Raw genomic sequence first — 16,077 nt, 5'->3', positions numbered from 1 at the left:
TAATCCTGAGATTATACAGTGAAGCAGTAAGACCACTGTCCTTCTGTGTGGACCGCCAGGAAGTGAAATGAATCTTATTTCCTTTCTTACTTTCAGTTCTGTTTCCCTGACTGCCCACCTCCTCTCCAGCTCCGTTTCCCTCTCTCTCACAGGTTCTCCCTCTCTTTATTCTGCAGTGATAAGTGTGTTTACATCGGGGATCAGGGTGTGGACGGTAGTGTTTGTTCCCTCTCTGTCTTTAGCCTGACACTCATTAAGACACACAAAGAGTCCACTGATAACACTAAGTGTTTCCTGTTTGTCCAGACCAGGGGCTGGCTGCAAAGGAAAGAACAAGAGAGCAAAAGAGGTAAAAAGGTATGGAAAAGAGTAACTATGAATTGGGAGAAAAATGCGGAGAGATAAAGAGAAATAGAGATGTATAGAACTGATAAATCAGAATTTTTACTATATATTTATGTTCTGTGTTGCTTTAAAGTTATATTTTAATGACTCATTATTTCTTACCTCACTCCTTCCTTTATGTGTTTTACAGGTGTCAATAAGTCAATCTATGAAGTCTTGAAAACAATATGTGGAACTGCAACTTCTAACACCCAGTAATTACTTAATGTTTAGACTAAATTGCAAAGAAAACAGATCAAAACAGTTCATCGAGTGCATTTGATATTTGTTAACTTAATGGTTTTTGCATAAACATGTCTGCTAAGAGTGCTTTTTTCACTTTCTCTGAACTTCCTCTGTCTATCAAGGAAAAACAAACAAAGATCAGGAAACAGTAATTCCTACATCACATTTTGTATGTTTATAGAGTCCAGCCACTTACAGCAGACAGAGCTTAACAGAAAAACATTTACTTTGGAAAATCCTCGATATTCTCGTCCTCAACAGACAAAATAACATTTTTGTTGATCTACAGATAGAAAGGGGTTTGCTCTTCTTTGATGTTCTGGGTCCTGTTTGCCTTCGTTACGCTCAAAATCACTTTTAAAAAGGACTTAAGGGGGAGACTCTACTGTATATTTCAATGCAACTGAATTAGGTCCATATATAAAGAAACAAGGTTAACAGAGTAGTATCAAAATTAAAGCTGATAAAACTAATGTAAACTAATATAAAACAAAGAGCTAAAGAACTGCTTCGTGAACTCGGGTGACACCGAAAAACAAAATGCATGTTAAGCAAATCCTTTCTCAGGAAATCTAAAGATTAGAAAAATCAGAGAGAGGCCAAATCAGGACTGTGCATATCCACAGCAAATTTCATGGAAATCCAGGAATTACATTCCAGATGTCTTGTCACGGACTAAAGTGTTGTTTCAGGGAAATTTGACAGTGGCATCAAATCACTGGTAGTCATACTCTGGGGATCAAAAATACCCCCAACAAATTTCATAGTAATCTGGCCAGTAATTGTGAAGACATCTTGATCTCGACTGAGGTGAAGTACAGATCAACTGCCAAAAAAATAGGCCTTGTTGTTACAGTAGTTGGGCAAGAAAAACAAAAACACATGAAGACATAAAGACAGTACAGAAGGGAAATAGATTAGAAAAGAGAGCAGACTGAGTTAGGAGGTATTATTTCTAAATATATGGCTCACTAAAAGGCTAAAAGGTGGCAAGGAAATAAAACAGACCAAGTCAGGTTATGTCACGTAAGAAAGGAGAAAAGAGAGATTATCAAGATGAAAATACAAAGAAGAGGAAGTGACATGATTGAACATAACATGAACATAACACACAACATCCACTGTTCCAAATCACACACTAAATCAGATTGCAACCATGTTTTTTTTGTGTAAAAAAAAAAAAGAGTAAATAAATGCAGGAAGAAAAGTAGGTTAGATGCAAGTTAAGACACATAAACAAGAGACTTAACTCCAGAGGGGAATAACCTCTATATTCTTTTGTTGATGTTTGAGAGACAGAGGAGGGCAGTACAGGCAGGAAGTAGAGGAGAGGAAAGGAGAGAGAACAATGTACAGGATAAAAAAGGAAAGAAACAGTGAAAGAAAGACAAGAGATTGACACATCTACAATATCTGTGCCCTTTGATCAGCAGTGGACGTTAACTTCAAACCCCTTATCTACAACAAAGCAGATGCTCAAATGTCCTCAAACAATACGTCCTTTCTCCTGGGCCGCAGCTGAAACAGCTTAGTGTGGTACAAACACACATGAGCACTCATACACACACACACCACAATAGTTTACTGGACTCTGAAACTCAAACCCAGAATAAGAGAGTTAGTAGAAAGAACTGTTAAACAAAGACCAGATGGTTGCTCTCATAATGAAAGATGCTGCAATGTATTTCACAATCTGGACTGCACATTTAGATAATGAAAAAATTTTACTTACACTGCCCTCTCCTCTCTAAATTTCCTTTACTCTCTAAACTAGTGAATGGTGGTACTGTAATATAACACACACTGTATGTCCATATATGAACATCAGCCAATGGTGTGGTTGCAGATGCCAGTTAGAAGGCAAGTTAAAAAGGCAGCCATATTAACACCTAATGTTTGCCAAGGAGGCTTCTATGCACCAACTTTGCCAACACCCGAGACTGCCAAGTAGAATCATTTAGCCTGAGATGAACTGATGATAAATAATTTTCAAAGGAATCAAGATGTAGTTCCGATGTAAATTCATCTTAGATCGTAGGTCTACCACATTGTGATGTTATAGTTTGTAAGGCATGAATATGTTGGCCAATAATATGCAAAAAAGGAAATAAAGCAACATTTGGCAGAGTGCCTTAAAGTTCTTATTTAAGTTGTTTTTAGTCTCTCATTTGTGTTTATTAACACTGAGAGTCATGTTTACATTTAATATATTTTAAATGTAAAGCACTGGAAGATGAGTTTAAATTTGCTTTTAACACTACATCACTACATTATATCATTGTACTTTTTCAACAAATTAAAGATATGATGGCATGTAACCTCTCCTTCTCAACATTTCCACTGAAGAGAAGACTTTACGGAGAGGAAAACTAAAAAAAACTAAATTGTCATCACGTCATCCATCAGCGCACCCTGCCCTCTCTTCACTTCACTATCGGCCCTTAAAAAACTCATTCAGCACATAAGTCGACCCCTACTCAAAACATTTCCCTTTGACCTTTCTAATTACCTCTTATTTTACAGCTTTGCTAGTAACCCTCTTATAAACAGCTTTTGTAGTTACGGAAATACTATGAGGCCACCATGACTCAAGCCCATTGTACCCATGTGCTCATTCAGATACAAGCATCAGCTGTTCGCCTAAAATCAAAGCAAAGTCCAAATGTGATTTTGGACATTGTGACAGATCATATAATATTTGTTTGGTGCAATATGGCCTACCACCTCCTTAAAAAAAGCATAACAAAATTAGCTGACTACATGTACATTATCTTACTGCTGGAAGTCTTTAAATGATTTGCAGCTGGAGTCACAAATGGAGTTTCAACTTTGAATACAGGTCACGCTTTTCACTGAGAAGTACCTATTGTCCATTTTAAAACTGAAGGATTCATGCAGAAATCCGGCATAGGACATTTATGGGTACAAGAAGACCTCCAGTAAAAAATAGCACTTGTGCAACACTTCCTCCTGACACAAATAGCCTTTCCTGCCCTATAAATAAACACTGCTGGACTTGGAAAGCAAACGGCCTCATTACGTTTGAGGGCTGCTCATAAAGTCAGTGGAGTAGGGCAAAAATATACTGTATCCCTCAGTTCAGTCATGGGATAGGAAAGGCACTTCATACACGCACAGACACAGACATCAGTCAGTGTATAAAGAGTCACAGTAGAGTCAAAAAAGTTACACATATGGTTCTGTTGAGCTCCTAAGACAACATTTTGGGCACAAACTTGAAACAGGAAACAGTGCTCGTCTGGGTGCTCTACTTTAAAGTTATATCCATAAAGCTGTCTGTCATTTCATCACTTAAACCATTAGATAGAACTGAAAACACATCTCACAAACGTTTGCGAGCAAAAACAGTTCTCGAAAGTAAACAGAAAATCAAGCAGCGCAATGCCAAAAGGAAAGTTCTCATAGTTTTTTTTTCAGGTGAACTGAGTCTAACCCTCCCTCCATCCATCTCCTTGCATGAATATTGTTCCAGTTGTTCAGAGCAGGCCAAACTAAACACCCCGTCTGAACCAAGCTGGGGGCGGGGAGCCTGACTGCCCTTCTCTCCAGCTCACTTTCTTCCTCATCATCCACAATCTCTCTCCTCTTTTATCCTTGTCTTTTCATCTTCTCTCCTTTCTTCAGGTCTTGTTCCTCATTATTCCTTCATCTTTGTCTCGCCTCTCTCATTATTCTTTACAACTCCTCCCTCTTTTCCACAACCTTTCAACTTAACTCCCCTCATCCACCTTATCTGCTTCTGTCTATCTCGCTGGTGCCGCCACCTTTATCAGTGATTAGTTGTGTCTTACACCATTACTTCATCTACATGATGATACTCACGTAGTTCTGAATCATGTTAACAGACCTGATTGCCATACAGTTTCCTAAAGAACATTAAACTAACAATAATAAAGATGCCTCCACAAACAAATAGATTCTCATACACACAAATACACAAACATGCACACAAACCAGCAGACGAGCACTTTGCATCATCACCGATACCCTCACACCCACACAAGATGACAAACAAGCCTATGAACAAACACACACCCGCACATAAATGAGCATGCAAACACATGCACAAACACAAGGATCATACCCGCTTCCTTCTGCCATGCTCAGTGCCTCATGTATTTGCTGACAAGCAGGTTTCCTGGCTGTATGTCTGTGGTTCATGTACACAGCCGATAAGGAATAAAGAGATCCCATGAGTACTTCCTGCTTTAATTGGATCCATGTTTAAACAGGCCGTAAGCCATTTTCCTTTGCCTTTCCTTGGATTGATTTGAACTGGTTCAAGTCTGTTTTTAACATTCTTGTAGAAGCCCATGTGGTCAAAATCAAGGGTGAAACTTTAGGATTAGGAGCACGGTGGCTAGTGCAATCAATAGCTAACTAACCGTGACGACTAAAGTAGCAGAAGAGGTGGACTGGACATCTGAACACTAAATAAGCTACTGTAAGCAAGACCAATACCAAAGGGCCACAAAGATGAGACATAAAAATAACATTTAGCTACATGACATTTACTTCCTGCTTCACTGATATGCCTTATGTCAAGAGTGACATACAGTACTGCACTCATTACAAGGAGTGCTCGAATACTTTTGAATGTGCCACATGAAGCAGTTGAACAGTTTGTTTTAAGGAATCAAGAGAGTATTTTCAATCAGTAATCTTGTAATGTAAACACACACCGAAATCAGTCTGCGTAACACTAGTTTTCCATTTAAAAGAAATCCACAATATAAAATGTGAGAATTTAATTATATTCTCTATATTATTTCTTTTATTAGTTAGAAGTGAACAAATTTTGCATTGTTTATTCTTTAGTCTATTTTCGACCATGTAGGTTTTTAATTGACAAATGGTCTTGACTATTTCATAGACCAAATTGGTCTATGAAATAGTTAAAAGGTATAGGCCTACTATGCAGGATTTGTTGGTTGGTGTTTGTAAACACAGCATGCAAAGTTGGCCCTTCCTCCCCGGCTCAACCAGAGCGAGAGAGAGAGATTTCATGTTTGTTTCACAGCAGTTACATTCTAACGCACAAATACACACGTCCATACCTCCGCACAACCCTGCGGGAAGGTGCAGCAATGTCAGTTTTTGTGTGAATGCAGAGCTTCATCCTGTCCGCTGTGCCCTCTCTGCTCTGCGTGTGTGTAGCTCAGCCGCCCCTCGGTCAAACAGACACAGACCTGCAGCTCTTTATACATCCATTACACAGAGACAGAGAGCAGAGCGGAGCAGAGGAGAGAGACGGAGACAGCAATGTAACCTGGTTGCTACACTACAAGTCCTGACCTCACACCCTGCATGCCGTTATTGGCTGGGGGCTACACACCCACTGCCCAAAGGCTGATGCTGAGAAACGTCCCGAACAGAGCAAAGTAATAAGAAAATAATAAAATAGAGGCAGAGGGCAGAGTCTCTGTAGACAAACACACAACCATACACTTCTAGTGGGTCATAAGTGATGATTGAGAGGCATTATTTTTGTATGAGTCTATAAATTAGTTTTAAGGAAAATCCTGCATAGTATACCTTTAAACAGTCCAAAACCAAAATATATTCAGTTTACAATGTTTAAGAAACTGAGATAAGCAGCAAATCTTCACATTTGAGAAGCTGGAAACAGAGAATGTCTGTCATTTTTTCAAATGATTAACTGATTATCAAAATAGTTGCCAATTCATTTGATCAACTAATCGATTAACTGACTACGTAAATGTTTCAGTTATATTTCTGCTCATGCCGTGGGGTGACTAAGTCATAGGAAACCTACAAGCCACGGCTTATATTTAGTTGTGATTGGCTGATGGGTTGCTCATTCTCCTGCATGATAAAATCAAACTGATAAGTATTACAAACCCATATCACCTTGTCCCCCATGTATTTTCACATCAAAGTTGACACTGAGTCGCCATTTATCTTGGCTGGATCTTGATACAATTTGTGGCCCTGTTCACTCTTACTTTAGAGTGAACAGGGCCACAGCTATCCCTTGGACTTCTCTGTTATCTCCTGATGACAATTGACAACACAGACACACACAGACACAGACACACAGACACACAGACACACAGACACACACACACACACACACACACACACACACACACACACACACACACACACACACAGACAGACCCTTCCTCCACCTCCTCTCCCAGATTAATGGTGGGCTGTCCCTGAGGTTTTACTGTCATTCCCAGTACTAATACCCTTTCACTGCTCCCAGCCAGAACAAACCATTCCATGCCAAACCAAGTCAGACTGGGCCAAATCAAATACAGCCAAGTGGAGATACTTCAGACTATGCTTCAGTTAAAAAGAAACCATCTATAAATGAAGGACTTCTGCATTATCATGTTACTACATAATGATTTTAATTTTGTGACTGCAGTATGTTTCAAAAAGTAATGTTTAACATTTCTTTCTAATGGCTATCTTTTCCTTGATGCACTGTACCATGAAATCGGGGAAATATTATGGCTCAATGTCTTCAACCACACAGTACAAAAGGAAATGTTTTCATATGATCAGCATGTGATTTTCTTTGCAGTGTAGCTCCAGTTAACAGCAGTGGACAAATGTCATAACTCCTGATAAGGAGGACTGAATACCTGCAATATTTACATAGCTAAAATTAGATTCTATAAATTCTGAAGTGGCCAAAACTACAGCAAACAGTAAATGTAGATTTCAGTCTCCAGTATCATGTAGCAGAGATGAATTGAAGCCATGAAACAGCTGTGTGGAGTGAGAGGAGACAGCATAATCCACACATCAATTAGACACAGAGAGACTGGATGATAAAGGGAGGGTGGGTGTGTGTGCCTGTGCATATGTTGTGGATACTGGTCTGTGCACATGAATGTGAAAGTGTGTGTGTGTATGTGTGTTTGTGAAAGCCTCGAGTAATCCTGCTTAGTCCAGTAGCTGGGGGAACACATTTAAGTAGTGTGACAGTATGAAGGGCTGGCTGAGGGTTTATTACTGGGACCACTGTCAACAATAGAATACACAGATAATAACAAACAAAGATATGTTGTGTATGTGTGTGCAGAACAGCACAGCCACTAAGTAATGTGCTTGGGGGGATGGTAGTAAGGGGCTGAGAGTAAGATAATAGTCTAAGCAAATTAACTAATTTAGAATGGCTCTGCTAAACAGCAGGGACAGAGTTGTTAATGTGGTCTCGAAGGGTCGGTGCACACTACAAGATTAATTAAGATTCCTCAGACTAATTACACATGACAGTTTTTTTTCAGAGATTAAGGTTGTTTGAAGAAACCCTCAAGAAAAACAATTTGTTTGCTTTCTACATTATAGAATGGAGGCACTGAAACTGGATGTCTGCTCAGATTCGTCGTCTTGTTAACTTATTCTTTGATCACAGTTTCTCACTTCTTCTTACTACTGTTTTATTTGGGCAAAGCTCTGGTAAAACTGCTCATATTTACTTGAAAACTTTTATAGGAAACATGTTTATATTTATCAAAAGTATTGAAAAAACTACCATTTTGTTACCATATTTGCAATAATATCATAAAATATTCCAACTAAATCTAATAAAAATGGTCACATAAATACAGATTATACTGTTTGGCCTACATGATACATTTAAATACCAATCAGTCCTCTAAAATTGAACTCAGACTTAAGATAATAAAAATTATGTAAGAGTAATTTCTGGGGCAGAACTGGTGATTGATCAACAGACATAATACAATGTCATTTAAATTCTTACATCATCTTACTTTACAGAGGTTGTGTATCCACCTTATTTCCTTATGCAACAAAATTGAGTGCAATGATGGAACTGGCAGACTTGCTTTTAAATTAAATTAAGAAGGTCTAGTTCGAACACAACAAAGAGAACCATTCTTATTGATATTAGAGCAGATCATGGCTAAACCATTTCTGACAGCTGACTGTTCAGACCATAGCTGAAGCAGAATGCCTGTAAGTCTCCCTGTGGCTGTTCGCCAAACCCATTCCCAGAAACCAGATTACACCGTCTGCTTGTCTTAAACACTGCTCACACACACACACACACAAACACACAGAACCTCCCTCATTATACTGACTGTTTGGCTAAATAGGCTTAGCCTAAATGATCCACATATGAATCCCAAAATGTCAGTGATGTATTCCAAAGACATATTCAGGCAGACACAGACAAACAGAAACAACACTCAAATGCAGACACAAAGTCTAGCACACACATGCAAACGTTCAGAACACACAAACACTTAAAAGAATTCCTCTGATTCACTTTGACCTTGCATAACTACACACCTACTCACAGCGTCTGATAAAACAAAACTGGTGTTACTCCCTTTTTTAGGAACTGGCATGCACAGAATTTTAGTGGACAAATTTAATGTGGAAAAAGTCAGACGTCAACACAGTCATGATGATCCCAGTGCAGAAAAATACTGTTATTACCACTGCTGTATGGTGTCTGAGAAAATCACACATTCAGTTGTGTTCTCAGTTAATGTTATGTGCAGCATTAACGCCGTTTAATATTGAGGTTGGGAATGCATGAGCACCTTTAGCGTAGGTGTTATTTTCACACTACTTAGCCTTACAGTGCATTCACAGTGAAGCATTTGAGAAAGCCGATCTACTTAACCTGGTGACACATTCTGCTGAGTCTGCCTGGCTGTGCAGTTTTAGCTAGTTTGTGTGGAATTTCTACAGCCAACATATTTTCCGAATATAAAACAAACTGGTAGATCAAAAAATAATAATTAGAAACATACCCCAAATGTAATGTGGGAAGACAGGCCTGCGTTTTTGTCATATTTAAAAGAAAGCTCAGCATTAAGTTAGTAAAATCATGGTGGAGGACGGCAAATATTGGAAATGATCAGGTCAATCAAACACAGCGTTAAGTGTCAGCATTGCCAGATTTTATCTTATTTCAATGTATTGATGACAATGTGTGCACCCTGCATCCCTTGTAGTACTACAATTACTAGAGCATGCACAGTACAAGGCAAAATGGGTGCAATCAATACATTTTCTGTGTGTGTGTGTGTGTTTGTGTGTGTATTTGTTTATGTGTAGTCTCAGAGAACCACACTGATAATCTTCACACATCTTGACCTTTGTCACATCTCTCCTATCAGCTATAATCACCTTTAGTTCTGTAGATGACACAATCTGGTACAGCAACCTAATCAATAATACAGCACCTCACAACATATGAAATGTTCTCTAACCCTAATTACTTAAGTACCAATAAACTTTGATAAAAACCCTTTCCACACACTGTACCATGACATCACATATAAACTTTAAGCTGTGTCATAATGGAAACTGATTTGCAGTATTAAACAAGATGACAAAGCACCAAAAAAGCAATAAATAAAATCTCCCTCTTAGTAACCAACATCCTCACTGCACATTGAGTTTAATATTCACAATCCAAGATATCCCTTATGGCGACACCATTGCGTCAAATGGAAACATATCTTCTGCAATTCCAGCTGTTCAGCAGAGTAATCATGTGTTTGTGTAGTGTGTAAAGTGTGTAACTGAATCATACATCTGACAGTTTAGCCTACACTGATAGCAAAAGGTCTTGTTAACAAAAGACACGTCGACATGTCATTGCAGGAAAAGCAAACACGTAATTAACAACATTCACAATAGCTGTATTCTATTGTTGTGCGTGACGACTCACTGTCATGGCTCACTGGGATACCGGGAGTCATTGTTGGTGTTATTAGTCACACCTGTGCTTTTTCTACCATGACATGTCAAAATGTATGCTGTGAAAAAAAGCCCTATTGAATTATCTTTTTATGCATTTTAAAACAAACAATGCCTCCCTCCTGTGAGCTAGTTTACAAGCTTGAGTACAACGTGGACAAATGCAATGATTTTGGTTGTTTTCTTATTCTTGTATAACTGTTAATACATGGTGGATTGAGTAGATAAAGAGTACAAAGTCTACTGCTGATAGAAGTTTGAATTATGTTGTAGACATTCTAGCTTGTGTAGAGATACAAAGAAAGATCAAACAAAATCGTGAACCATCCATAAATTTGAAAAATGTACAATCAAGGTTTTATTGTCAGGCCATATCATCCATCTCTACATTTAGCCCTTAAACTGCCTGTATCACATTACAGAAATAACACATCCTATTCTCTCTTCCAGTACAATTTTTTAAGTTTCTACCTTATTTAGGCCTCATGTTGCAGAGGTGTTTTGAGTAAAGGCTTGGCTGCCTGATGCATTAAACTCACTAGGCTGGAGGAGGATCCTCAGAGTGAAGCATTTAGTAAAGATTTGACACTAAAACACAGATTCCATTACAACATTTTCCTGAAATGACTTCACTTCATAAAAAAGCAATTTACAAAGACATTAAGTTTCAGTTATTTTGTTAAAAAAAGAAAATGAAGGGCTGGTTTTGGGGGGAACATTCCAGGGTAATCTATCAATGACACACACGGCCTAAAATAGAACCAAGGAGATATTTTCTTTCTATTACCGTTGTTCATGGTTTCTATAAAAAGCAATGGAATGGCTACTTGCTCAGAGGATAAACAAGCTAGCCTGTGAAACATTCTTTTCTGCATTTCTTAATCATGACCATTAATTTTAATCACCAATACAGGCTTTTTTTTTAGTTAGAAGTTTCCTTTGTGTAAAAAATGAATGCGGTACTCCTCTGTAAGTTACTTGTTAGATCTTTTTGTATTAAAATAATATATTATTGTACTGTATTTCAGAAAATTGCTCAAGAGATAATAATGAAATCTCTAATCTCAGAAGGAGTTTAGAGAAAAAGACATGCTTTTCCACAATGCAGCAGGACAGAACTATTTTCTGATTTTAGTAAGTAATCAATACATACAGCATGACATACATACACTGAGGGGGTAATATTGACTTGGATGATGGGCAGAGCTTTGCATGAAACATGACATACACAGAAACAAACATGCTTTTGCAGTCACATCAGTTATTATATTATGTAATACTGTACAACAAAACAATGATGCCTTATTATTGTCATTATACTAACTGACTCAGTGCAAAAGAATTGATACAAAAACTGCACTGTCAGCAGTTTTAGAGGTATGACTAGATTTGAAAACAACTGCAATCCCTACTTTAGAATTCATAGTACAAACACATGTGAAGATACATCATAACCAAAAACTACCTTTTCATTACCTTGAATGTACAGCACAAGTCATATCCTTTTCCAAACAGTATCATATCAAAGCACAGAAACAAACTGGGATTCATTAACCAAAACATTAACAGATATCATGGTGATCTACTGTAAGTGCGACATTGTATGTGGGTGTGAAGTCTGCAAAGCCCTGCATGACTGCAAATGGCTTCAGTCGTGTTTCTAAGCAACGTTCACATCCACTGCTCTTCCCATTCTTCTCTCAAGCCGCCTACGACTGGCTATTTCAAGTGAGGCTGTGCATTTCACTCCAAAAGCTTCCATCTCAAACTATTTACAACTCTCACCGCAACAACAAGTTTTTGGCTGGAAAACAGGTGAGACAGACACCATCCATGTTACGCACTGAGGGGGAACTATTGTGACCTTGCAGCCCGATCCTGAACTCAACATTTTCTAGAACAATGGACACCATTGTACTCCCCCCACATAGCTGACTAAATTTGCAATAATTTACTAATATTAGACTGTAGGCCCATGTAAAATGTCAGGCTGTTTGGAATAAACGGTTGTTTTTCCAATTTTCTCTTGCATCTGCATCCCTTATTTATCATTTTAACCATACATTTGAATATTCTTCAAGATGTTCTACAGTTCTAGAAGCAGTCTAGCTCTTTACACATTGATTCACTACTTATGCTTTTCAGTATATTGTGGCTATAACTGAGTAAAAGCAGCGAAGTACTCCACCTAATTCTTCCTCTGTGGGACAGTCCTGCCCCACCACACTCTCTTAATCTCTTAGAAACTGCCTACATGAACCGAGCGTCTCATTTACTCAGCATTCTTCGCTCCGTTCGCCAACTTCTCTACTTCTGCCACTCCCTCCATCCCCTTAAACTTATCCCATTCATCCAGCAGCCCTCCAGACTTTTCCTGTCTGGAGTTTGGCCCTGTGTCATTACGGTCACCGTGACAACAGATGACTCAGACGCTGTGGAGACGCCTCACTTCCTGTGTGTGTACAATATTTTAGACTGTGACCGAATGAATGATTGAACCAAGATGAAGAAATTCCTCCCTAAAGAGTGAATCATAGTCAGCGGGATAAAATCCACATCAGAGGCCCTGCAGTGTCAGAGTCTATAAAGATATTTGTGTCCTTTTTTGGAATAATCAGAAAATTCACCTTCTGGAGTGAAGAAACATGAAAAGTGTATGGTTTCTGTCTTGTCTGTCTGTATTAAAGTCTGTGTCATATTGCTAACACCATAAATCATAGTTTCTCAACTTTCAGTGGCCCGCGACCCTGTTTTATTAGGTCCTAAAATTCTCATGACGCCCACAATTAGAGCTGACAAGCTGTCATGTGAAAGTGAGCATGGCATATTTTTTCTGTTTACAAGAGCATGGAGGCAGCTCTAAAATTGATAACACAGATATTATGATTCAAATCTATTTATTTTAGTTTTCAAACCTATTTATTTTCTTCACAAACAAGTAGCAAAATATCAACAAGCCACAGGGTGCTGACCCCAAGGTTGGGAAATTCTGCTATAAAACATCCGTAACTGCTCATGCCATACATACACAGACACTGACTCAGCCATGCAGTACACATGTACACACACTTTACATAGACACGAACACATGTTAGAGTACTTACATCAGTTTTTCTAAACTTGGCTTTGAGGCTCTTCATGTTCAGTCCGGTCCATGCAGTCTATCACTCAGTCGAGGCTGGGAGAAAAAAAAAGGAAAAACACACAGATGTTTAAACTCAGCCTCAGTGATGTTTGCTCCCATTAAATGGAGTTTGATGTTTCTAATAAGACTCAGCTACATGACTTATGACGTACACCGTCTCCATCAGTTACACACAAGCTGCAATTACCATCAATATGAGGTGTAAATGTGCAGCTGTTTATTGGAGCTTCATCACAAGCAAAACTTCTACTCCTATGTGACAAAAATAAATGTTTTCATGTGTTTAATCTCAAGCTGAAGCAACTTTACATTTACCTACTCCTCTCGAAATAACGAGCAGTTTTAGAACAGTCTTAGCATAACACATGCAAGTCTAATTTAAACCTGTTGCTGAAAATGGTATCCGGCGTTGTATTGTTTCCTATAAGGATGTTTTAAATCACCACAGAACCCTAGGGGATGTCTGGTAACTGTATTTCTGCGCCTTAATCCCCTCTAGCAAATTCCAATTTTTCATGGCTGAAATGACCTTGTCAATGATTTACCCCCAAAATATCCTTGTGAGCATTCCAGGCAAAATTAGGCTACTTACTTCATTATTATTATTTCCAGGTCCTCTGCTTCTGCTTATATTTTAACCAGGAGCCCTTAAGCAATTTGAGCCTCATTGCAATGATTACTGGTAGTTTTAAAATGTTTATAATCATACAATTGCAGTCATAAAGCATAAGTTAGAAGGAGTTATTCATATTTCAAAGACTCTTTAGTTTTATGTGGGCAGACACTGATGTGATAAGAGGTTTATTGTAGGTGGGTGCAGGACAAGGACAGCCATGTCTGGGCTCTTCTGACGACATTCAAGCCATTCAAATTAATATTTATAGGCAGCTGCCACATTCATAAAGAAAGTATTAACTTTCTGAGCACCGCTGATGAGATTTACTGTAAAATATCAGTAGCCCATTAGGGGAAAATGTTGTATGTGATCAAAACCACAATGAAAAAGTGGAAGTATTAGAGGTGAATTTGCAAAATGAACAAAAACATTGTACAAATACTGTCTCAAAAGACACTATAGGACAGCAAACTTTACTCCAAAATCCACTGACAAGCTTTTAATTAAAGCACACACTCAAGCAGCACACAATAGCCACTTGCAGATGCCAGCAAACATTTCAGTACACTGTTTATCAAGTGTGCATGTTCGCATACTGCTCAAAAAACCCAGTGAAAGTTATGGGCGATTTTCATGAACAAACCTTCGTGAAGCTGCAAGTCGTTTAGCACAAAAAGTATCAAATGCGCGCGACGTGCATCATTGTACACAAAACACTTGAATATGAGATTGAAGGCTTTGTGACTGCGCCGTGAGACTACACCGAAACTGTACTTGTTTCATTTAACAGTTGTGAGGCTTTTGTAGGGGAAAAAACAACATTAACCATCATTTCGACCAACAACAACAACTTACATGATATGAAATGACTGGATAAACTTACCTTTTAATGTGTTGGAGGAGTCGTAGCAGGGCTGGACACATAAAAGAAACTGACACACAACCGCTTTTTGTGCCAAAAACAGATTAGCTAACGAGCCGGTGTGAAAACAGCGAGCCGTTCTTCAGCTAAGTCGATGCATAAAGGAGAAGAAAACAGTGTGTTTGTGTGTGTGTATGTGTGTGTGTGTGTGTGTAACCCTACACACTGGCCCGACTTGGCCCGCATACATTAAAAGTTGAGCTGTGTTCATGGACTGTCTCTCTCCCTCTCTCTCTTTCGCTCGGGACTCAACTCAACGGCTGTTGCCCGGTTTAGGAAAGTGACGTCACTCTCCCAGTGCTCCCGTGACCGCGAGCGAGCGAGCGAGCGAGCCCTCTTCTCCTCTTTTCTATTGTGCCCCATTCATGCTCTGCGGGTAAAGGGATATTTCCCACAAAACCACACTCAAACAGATAGAGTAAGTGCATTTACTCAAGTACTCTACTTAAGCACAATTTTGAGGTACTTGTACTTTACTTGAGAATATACTTCCACTCTACTACATTTCAGAGGGAAATATTGTGCTTTCTACTCCACCACATTTATTTGACAGTTTTAGTTACTTTTCAGATGAAGATTTGAAACAATGGATAATATAACAAGCTTTTAAAATACAAAACAGTGTTAAAGATTAAACCAGTGGTTTCCAATCTTTTTGGCTTTTGATGTCTTACAAAAAGCAGTGTGTAGTTGGGGTCACATTTCAGATGTTTAGAGAGTTAACAGCTCCACCAAATAGTTATTTTTCCCTCTAAACTTTTCACATGGTTTCATTTCAATAAACGTCCAAATGATCCAATATTTCACCAAAAATTAAAGATGAGACAAAAATTCCAAACTTTGTCTTTTTCTTCTTTCCTCTCCCATTAATCATCTCACGACCCCTCAGATTTATCTGGTGACCCTTTGGAGGGGCCCAATCCCTAGGTTGGCAGCCACTGGGCTAAACTAGCTAACTGTATCTAAAGTAGCTCAAACTAGCTCCACCTCCAGCAGCTACAACAGTAACATGCTGCTTACACA

The 16,077-nt window shown here is 38.7% G+C and overlaps 1 protein-coding gene across 2 annotated transcripts in view; it reads right to left on the bottom strand.

Annotated features, from left to right (window-relative positions):
- rai14 (retinoic acid induced 14) overlaps window positions 1-15,339 on the bottom strand; it is a 42,890-nt gene extending 27,551 nt beyond the window's left edge. The window contains exons 1-2 of one of the 2 annotated variants that reach the window (XM_067575298.1): window positions 15,016-15,339; window positions 13,476-13,549 (exon numbers count right to left, since the gene is read on the bottom strand). In XM_067575298.1, the coding sequence (XP_067431399.1) occupies window positions 13,476-13,511 (36 nt within the window). In that variant the 5' untranslated portion in view covers window positions 13,512-13,549; window positions 15,016-15,339. The remainder of the gene's footprint in view (window positions 1-13,475; window positions 13,550-15,015) is intronic. The other variant, XM_067575297.1, reaches the window with a different exon arrangement.
- Window positions 15,340-16,077: the final 738 nt, after the last annotated feature.

This window comes from Thunnus thynnus, chromosome 19, assembly GCF_963924715.1.
Source record: "Thunnus thynnus chromosome 19, fThuThy2.1, whole genome shotgun sequence".
Lineage (NCBI taxonomy): Eukaryota > Metazoa > Chordata > Actinopteri > Scombriformes > Scombridae > Thunnus > Thunnus thynnus.
This window is presented reverse-complemented; position numbering and strand designations above follow the sequence as displayed.